Source organism: Bos javanicus, chromosome 8, assembly GCF_032452875.1.
Source record: "Bos javanicus breed banteng chromosome 8, ARS-OSU_banteng_1.0, whole genome shotgun sequence".
In the NCBI taxonomy this organism is placed as follows: Eukaryota; Metazoa; Chordata; class Mammalia; order Artiodactyla; family Bovidae; genus Bos; species Bos javanicus.
Genome location: NC_083875.1, coordinates 113,519,794 through 113,528,780, shown reverse-complemented (window position 1 = coordinate 113,528,780; position 8,987 = coordinate 113,519,794). Strand labels below are relative to the sequence as shown.

The following is an 8,987-nucleotide window of genomic DNA, read 5'->3' as shown; positions in this document are numbered from 1 at the left end:
GAAAGGGCAGCCGGCCTGGCTCGGTGAGAACAGTGACGCAGAGACCGTGGCTCAGGCCCACATGTCCCATTTGGGCAGATACAGACAGCAAAGCGGATGGGCATGGAGTCTACCTTCATCAATGAGCTAACTAACAGGAAAGGTTACAAACTGTACTCTCATTTTACCTTTGAACTCATTTTACAACAATAATATTAATAAGCCATGAAGGAAAAAAAATAAGCAAAAGACTGATAAAACAAAGAAAACCAATGTGCTAAATATTCAAACTGATTTTACTGTATTCCAGCTCCAGGGAGAACTGGAGACTTTGGATGCCACATGATTCTCCTAGCTCAGGTTTTAGAATGCACTCTTCATTTTGACTGATAATCTGCTGTAATATTTAGGAAGGAGAAAGCAAAAGATATGAGTAATTATAATAACCATAGCCTTGCTTCAATTTTTTCATATTGTACAAATTCCCAAAGCTATATTAAAAATGACAAAAAATAGTTTATTTCTTTGATACAGAATATACAATATTGCACTCATGTTGCAAGTAGTGTGTAAAAAGAGAACTCTATTTAGACTGCCATAACAATTGTCTGGGCCTGCTATTTCATGGCGTCACCAACAATAACTGTAGCACTGCCCTTTAACCCACTGAAAAGGGCAACGCTTGATAAAGCCTGCTTTTTATTCCAGCGTCAGTGACCAGCAGTTTAAAAACTATATGCATAATGAGGAAACTTCAGTTATATAACTACCTTTCAGTCACATAACTACCTTTAAGTCTGAGGCACTGGTAATCTGTATCCATATATTAAAGAACTAGATACTGTCAAGCTATTTTCCAGGTTTTATCAATTATTTTTCAATAACTTTTCCTTTCCATTGTACTTAATCATATTACCTAATATACTATTCTTTCCTGAACAAATGAAAGTATTTTGCAGCAATAACTATTGTTCATCCTTGTGAAACCCATTATAAACTTTTTTATTCAGACTGAGCTACAAAGTCTGATTTTCTCAGAGTCACTCAGCAATTTGGGTTAATTCAGAGTTAGGAAAGGATTTCCCGCCACCAGCCACACACTCAGCCCCTGAGCTGAGGCCTGAATCCAGACACACAAGAGGGAGTGTTAACCTGATCCTGCTGGGGTCTGGGGACACCCTATTCCTGCCTCACACACACCCCTGACATTTACTTCATAGAGTCACTGTCATTGATACACAAATGCTTCTGGAAGATCTCAGTGCTTTTAAACAGTAACCAATTTGTTTTCCTGGTTTTCATATATTACATGGGTGGTTGGTAGCTATTTCTGCTGCTTAGTCACTTCAGTCATGTTGGACTCTGTGCGACCCTATGGACTGCAGCCTGCCAGGCTTCTCTGTTCATGGGATTCTCTAGGCAAGAGTACTGGAGTGGGTTGCCATGCCTTCCTCCAGGGGATCCCCAGGACCCAGGGGTTGAACCCGCGTCTCCTGCATCTCCTGCACTGCAGGCAAATTCTTTACTACTGAGCCACCAGGGAAGCCCACATGAATGGCAGAGTTCACATCATTTTGATCTCAGATAAATCTGACCTAGGATACACTTTATCCTATTCTGACAGTAGAAAGGCACATAACAATTTCACTTAAAGCATTCACATAAAAAATTAATGGAAACTGCAAAAAGGGAAACTCCAAATACAAAAGATCCTTTAAAGAAAATTCTCATCTTTGACATTATCTTTTAAATTAAGTATAATCCAGTGAATAGTGAATAGCAAAATAGCATTAAAAAAAAACAAAAAACAGGGAAAATTTTCTTAGAGCAGGGAATCTTCGTCTTTATAGAGTCTACATTGAAGTGGTGTCCTCCCCAAATGCACAACCGTGACTTACTGACAAACAAGGCCCTACAGCACTGAGCACAGTAGAGTCCCGAACATGCTGCTGAGTCACATGGAAAATTCAATTAAACAACATACAGAACGATAACCAAGGACAGAATGACGAAAAGTATATTGATAAAAACCAAAACCATGTGAAATGTCAGAAAACTATCTGAAGACCAATACTCATATAAAAATAAATATTTAACTCTAGGACCTATTCTCACAGCAAAAGTTACAAAAATAGAATACAGTATTAAACAAATACATGAATGTATCACAATTGGTTTATAAAATATTTTACTTTTGAGAAACCTATTTCTCTTCCCTCCCTGTTCTAATAATTATATTCTTAGATGTATTTTGATGAAACATTGTGAACTTTGACTGGGTGACAGATTGTCTTTGGGTCGTTTTCATGGATACACAAACTTCTCTCCGAAGGTTCTGAACTTGAAATTTATTTACTCTGAGTGTCATGATCCAGGACAGGTTTAGGGTCACAGTAACTCCTTACCAAGAACACTCCAACCCGACAGTCTCCCAGCTGCCCAAGGGGCTGCCCTTGTTTCAAACATCCTATTCAGACAGAGCGAACTGCTGCCAAATTTGGAATGACTGCATGATAGATGAGGGTGCGAAGCAGACCAAAATGTAGGGCATTTCACATGTCATGAGTCCATGTTCTGCCTAAATAGAGGTCTTTTTTATCCTTTTCGGAAGCTGGGGACAAGAGAACCAAGGAGGCATATCCGACATGGTGCTGCAGAAGAGGACCACTGATACAGATTTGAAGGAAGGAAGCGTCAGTATTCTGCCAATTCTCAAGAAACTGTCCAGGTACACAGAAAGGTTTCCTAGCAGTATTTCAACTCTTTATCTTTTTATGTTACCACTGCATGTCCACAGCCCATCCGGAGTGGCACTCAGTGACCCTGCAGCTCTCCAGTGGTTGTAAAAGTGCTTTCTGATTCACCTCGTAAGATGATCAATTGCACAGCTGGAATTCACTGTAGTTTATGGTACGGCGGTACTTAGAAAGGGAGGTCTATGTGTGAATGTGCAAGTGTGAGCATGTGTTTGCTCTTTGTTAACCACAGTATTTGTGTAGCATACATCTTCTTATGATCACAGAACTTTGATTTAAATAGTGCCAATCTGTCCAGTATGGTTGAAAGCAGTAAATACCATGGCATTTGTGTTTGAATTTCATGCTCTTTGCCTTTTTTCCTTTCAAAATTAATGATCATTAAAATGTATCATGGTGCCTATTTGTCAGCAAGCCACTCAGAAAGATGCCCTTGAAGATATTTCCAAGCAGCTTTTCCTTCTTCTGCTGCCCTCTGGAAGCAAAAATAGATCCACCTAACACAAGAAAATATTTCCCAGAGCTTCAGCTATGTCATAACAGTTAAAACTCAGCTAATTTCCAGTTCTGTGTTCCCACCTTCTCCACAGCATTCCAAACTTCTGAAATGACAAACATCTTCAGTGGTGTGTTTTATTCCTGGGAAAGAGCAATTATATGGATACTTGGGTACTCTAGACAGAACCTGGCAGTGAAGATGGGCTGGGGTCCCAGTCATCCAGACATACTGCAAGGAATCCCCATCGTCCAGAAGGCTTGCTTCCTGAGGAGTAAGGAAAAAGCTATCAATCAACACCAGTCTAGGCAAAAGTTATAAAGCCAAGCACTGAGTTACAAAGTTTGGTCCCTGCAGTCTTTGGTTTTATGATACCTTCTGTATTTCACACATCTCCTTTGTGCATTTAAAACTTTGAAAAGAAATAAGTAGCAAACATAGCTATCATCTGGTTGCTCTGTATCCATTTCCCTGTCTGTAGGCCTTTTTCTGAGGCAGTAAAGAGAAATTTCTTTGAATGTTGATCGGTAAGGCCAGTGCTCACTAGCACAGAGCTGGACAACAAAACAGAACACAGAGCAAGCAGTACAAACAAAATTTAAAAGGCAAACAGGTTCTGCCCTTTCAAACACAGTCCTCTCTGAAAGACTCTGGGGCTGGGCTGATGATGGAGGCAGCCTTATTACAGCTCAGGTCACTGCGCTCACCTAAAATGCAGTCCTAGTTGGTGAGTACGAACTACCCAGCTAGTTGGAAAAGACAGAAGTGGGAAGGCAGGGGTGTCCCGTTTGTCTGCTCCATGCTCCATTGCATCTGTGCAGATGCTCAGACAGTTCTACCGCCCAGCTTCCAGTTACCCCACATTATCAAAGAGAAATGTGAAAAGAGCTGGGGAATGTCTGATATTTTTGCTTTAAAATTGAACAATATTTATCCCTAAAAAATTCAAAGGACAAGTTGCCATTCTTTTATAACGATATTAAAATCAGTAACATATATTCTATGCAAAAGATAGAAAACCAGAAACCTAAATTTTGGCAGGCCTCCCATTTTAATGAACTGAAGGACAGGAAGATGATTAAACACCAGTAGACAGAAGAGTGTTTTTCATGAATTTTACACTGGGATATATGATACCAAAATTATCCACGTATAACCGTCAGTCATGGAGCCCAGTGGAATCGCATGCAGCTTCTATAAGTCATTCTCTATCTCTGATGGTCTCACTTTTGAAAAGTAAATATTTTTAATCCATGGGGTAATAAATTTATGAACTTATTTAATTCTGGATGGAATATTTTTATTTTACTTTATAGTACCTCTATATACCAAGAGGACAAAAACCTTCACATAAAATATATTTTCTTTTTCACCTAGAAAAGACATCTTCATTCATCTCAAATTTTCTGAATTTTTCATGAAATCCTAAAACAAATCTGTATGGGTTCCAACACAAATGTCACAATAAACTAGAGAAAAATTACAGCTGTAGTTTTGTTTCCACAGCTTCCAGAAGTTAGGGAACTATTCTCAGGCAAGTAATCCTGTGACAAAAGGTCAGCTGCATTTTGTTCAGGCTGCCAGAAGACCCTCACCAACGAAGGTGAAGGGTCTGGAGTCTGTCCTGACTCTTTTTCAGAGGGGATTTCATGTCTGAAGGTAGTGAATTGAGGGGACTGTGGTCATGACAGACATTGTCCTCATTTGGAGAATGAGGACATTCCACTGGAACCCATGACTGATAATTTTAGTATTCTATTGCCCAGTGTAAAATTCATGAAAATTCACTGTCTACTGGTGTTTACTCATCTTCCTGTCCTTCAATTAATTAAAATGGGAGGCCTGCCATAAGTCGGAGAAAGGACATGCATTTCTTCCTCACAATTCTCCAAGCAGCAAGCCCTTAGGTCTCTTGGGTTGAAGTTCAAAGAACTTGAGCTGTTTGGGGTCTATAAGAGTAAATTTGTAGAGAAAATCTTTACAGAGCTGATGCTTGCCATTGACACACAGCAAACTGGGCAGGTTCTGTGTAACAACCATCTCCCTTCTCTGAACAATAACAGGAAACAGCTCAGAAGACAGGTGATGTGGTCCTCCACTTGAAAAAGCAGCACTGTGAAGAGGGAGGGAGCTGGTGAGTGAGTGCACCTCTGTTCTCCTGCAGAGTCATCCCGGGCAGTCCCCAACCCCGTGCCACTTTCCTCTGGCCTCAACTACTTCCCTTTGCTATAAAAGTCATGTCACAACAGACAACAGTTTTTCTGTTGTTGTTGTTTTCCTTTTCTAGGTTACAGTCATGGAACACAAACACCTTTCAGACTATATGGAATTACAAAGTATAGAGGTGGGAAACCCTCTGCTATCCACGTTCATTTTACGGACAATGGGAGCCTAAGCTAAAAGTGGGGGAGTGATTGCTACAGAAGACAGGCTCCCAACTCCCCACTGAGGGCTCCATCTGCTACACCATGGCCCTCTGGGACAAGCCAGCCTCTGCAGCTTCCCTCCACCATATCAAGGTGTTCATGGCCAACCCTAACCCTGGCCAGCAGTCACTCACCTCAGGCCCCAAGACAACTGGTGAAAAGTACGAGTTCATGTACTGCTTTTAGTTTAAATTCTGATTCCCTTTATACATTCTGTGGGGACTCAGGTTAGGGAAAATGCAATAATCCTCAATAAACTACAAGGGAGTCTGTAAGTCATGACCCTTCTGAATTCAAAAGAACACTGAATCCTTTTCATGAATTGTCACATCTGTATTAAGACCATGGCCACTTGGGGAAGTTAGGCATTTTTCAGGCCTCAAACACAGGTGAGCTGTGTGCAAAGGCGTCTTAGTGCAGACTCCCCCACCGTGCTGAAGACTGATACCATGTCTTAAATTAGTTTATCTCAAGGGCAGACAAAATACTTCTATCACATTAATTTTACAAACATTTATAGCAAGTCGTCAGTGCAGGGTCAGAGAAAACAAGATGCTGTAGTGCTTAAAATCTTGGTTCTCAAAGAGAACCCTGAAAAAGTATCTTCCCTTCTCCCTTCACTACCCCAGAGATACCCTCTCCATAGAGGTGACAGTGAAAATAAACATTCCTTACTTCCTTGAGGAAAAAACTTCCTGAGATCAGCCTTGAGATACTGACTCCAAGGGGAAGAAATACACCTCCCCTGCTATCATCAGAGGCAAATAAAACACAGAATCACTGCCAAGTGGAACTCTAAGACATTAGTTATGATCTAGTCCCTCCCTCAATTAAAAAAAAAACTGAAGCTCTTTCTTGGGCACAAAGCTGCCCCAACGCATCTCCTTAGAAAGGTCTCGAAACAATGTGAACAAAATTTAGGCAAAAATCTTTCAGAGCTAAATGAGTGTCAAATGGCTGAGAAGATCCTGTAGAGAAGTCCTCCTCCCTCTCGGCTCGGTCGGTGAAGGCCTCAAGGAAGCGCACAGCCTTCCTTTCTGGGGAGGGGAGATCGCAGTCCCCCCAGGGTCCCCGCGGACCTGACCGGTCAGCCGGCATCAAAGCTCTGGACCCACGCAGAGCTCTCAGGCTATTTCAACGCAGGGAAACAGCAGAGGTGTAAAAGCACTTTCTGACGGAGCATTTGGAATGCCCATTTCTCCTCTTTCTACAGTAATAAGCCAACTGGGATGTACTTAGTGTACAGAGTTACCTTTCCTGGCAGCTAGAAGCCGCACACCCGGGAGAACCGGCACAGGCCGGGTCTGGCAGCCTTCTGACGCAGGCGCCCCTGCGGCTGTCTCTCGGCCCGAGTTACTTTAGAAGGCAGGGTTCCCCAGCTCGGTCCCTCCCCAGCACCTCACAGGCGCGCCTCACAGACAGCCCTCCCGGGCCCCGGACGCACACCTCGGCCCGGGTCTCCTGGGGTCTGTCACGCGGGGCCCTGCAGCCCCTGGCCGGGCGTCTCCTTGGCCTTCTTGCAGGTGTACAGCCACTTAATGATGCGCGCGTTCCTCTCGACCACCGAGGTGGTGCTGGGCACCTGCTCCGCCAGCTCCTCCTCCTGCAGCCCCTCGTCTTCCCCGCTGCGCCGGGAGAAGCCGCTGTCGGAGGTGGCCACGCTCACGCTGCGGACCTTGAGGGCGCCGCGGTCCGACTCAGCCGAGAAGTTCTCCCGCCCGAGCGCCTCCACCACGTCGGGCTCCAGGCCGCAGTACTGGAAGAAAGTGTCCGATTCGGCCAAGGACGCGGAGTAGCGCGAGCTGAGGTCGGACTGCGAGCGCTGCAGCCCCCGGCGCCTCGCCCCCAGCAGCTCCGCGCCGCGGGGCGCAGCCGGGACCCTGGGGGGCGTCCCGACGGACCGGGCGGGCGCGGGGGCCGTGGAGGGGCCAGGCTCGGCCCGGGCGGCCCCCTGGGCCCTGACCCCCCACTCCGCTCCCACCCGGGCGGCGCCGGGAGGCTCGGGCGTCTTGTCCTTGCTCGGCCCCTGGAAGAGCTTCTTCACCAGGCTTGCCCTGGGGCTGTCGGCTCCCGACGCTCGGGCGAACTCGCACTTCTGACGGTATATGACCAGCGAGTCCGGCCTTAGCGGCTTCCGCGCTATAGCCCTGCGCACCCCGGGCCCGGGGACGCACGCCTGCCCTCCGGTCGCCTCGGGGCTGCTGCCCCCGCCAGCCGGGCCTGGGCCGGTCCTAGGCGGGCCGCGCACGTACTTGGCGCGGTCGGCCGCCAGCCTCTCCACCGCGCTCCTGCGAGCCGGCCCAGCCGCGTCCGGGGCCGCGGGGGTCCCGGAGTCCCGGGACAAGAGCCGCGCGCTCGCGGGGGCGTCCAGAGCGCGCATCCTCCAGGCCCGGCCCACTGCGGAGACGCTCTCGGACTGCGCGCGGTCGTCAGCGGACCAGCTCCGGAGTCGGTTCCGTGTGAGCAGCGGCGCCCCGGTGCCCGGCCGCCCGGGGCGGGGGCAGAGTCCGCTCGGACTGAAGTACCGCCTGCCGGCCCCGCCCCTCCCGGCCCGCCCTCGCCTCGCGCCGGGCCCGCCCGCCTGTTCAGGGTCCCGCCGGGCTTCGCGCGGACCTGCTCCGGGGTCAGGGCCGAGCCCCGCGGGCCCGCAAGGCAGAGGGGCGGGGAGGGGCCAAGTCGGTGCGGCCCCGGGGGCCCACCGCCCCTCCCGGCCGCGGGGCGCGGTCTCCTCCGACGCCGGCACTTCCGGAGCCGGGAGGGCAGAGCGGCTCCGGCGCCACCCCCCCACCCGGCAGGTGTCTCCTGCCCTTTGAATTCTTAAAGTGACCTCGGGATGTTTGAAAAGTGACTTTAATTTCCTGGAGTGCTCTTGCAGGGCACTCCTCTTAAACTGTAGGAAAGAAACGGCTATGACGCGCCGCAGGACAGGTCAGTCTGTGTGTCAGGCAGAAGGGAACCAGGAACCGGGACTGGGTCCAGGCTCAGCCAGACGGCCTGCCGGTGGCCCGACCAGACGGGACCGTCTGATGCCAGGGCTCGAGAGACAGCAGCGACTGCGGAGGCAAGGCTCAGGGATTCGGGAAAAGCCTGAACACATTCCCAGAAGACTGCTGTTTTTACCGTAATCAGTGTAATACGGAAACCACGGGTTCACCAGGGGAGTGAATCAGTCTAGGAATGCTGAAAAAGTCTAAGGGAGAACATTGCCAAAATTCCATTATTTCTAAAGTTGGACAAAGGACTAACGATATCTGCCAGACAGTGATATGGCCACGTTATCTCCCGTGAAACCAACTCCATGGTACGCTGACCTTTCAAGGTTGTGGCTGA

The 8,987-nt window shown here is 47.8% G+C and overlaps 1 protein-coding gene across 1 annotated transcript; it reads right to left on the bottom strand.

Moving 5' to 3' along the window:
• Positions 1 to 475: 475 nt before the first annotated feature.
• FAM110C (family with sequence similarity 110 member C) lies at positions 476 to 8,778 on the bottom strand. The gene is made up of 2 exons (XM_061426798.1): positions 7,104 to 8,778; positions 476 to 3,498 (listed from the first exon to the last, which is right to left on the bottom strand). Exon 1 carries the CDS (start codon positions 8,035 to 8,037, stop codon positions 7,129 to 7,131), a length of 909 nt encoding a protein of 302 aa, XP_061282782.1. The 5' UTR covers positions 8,038 to 8,778; the 3' UTR covers positions 476 to 3,498; positions 7,104 to 7,128.
• Positions 8,779 to 8,987: the final 209 nt, after the last annotated feature.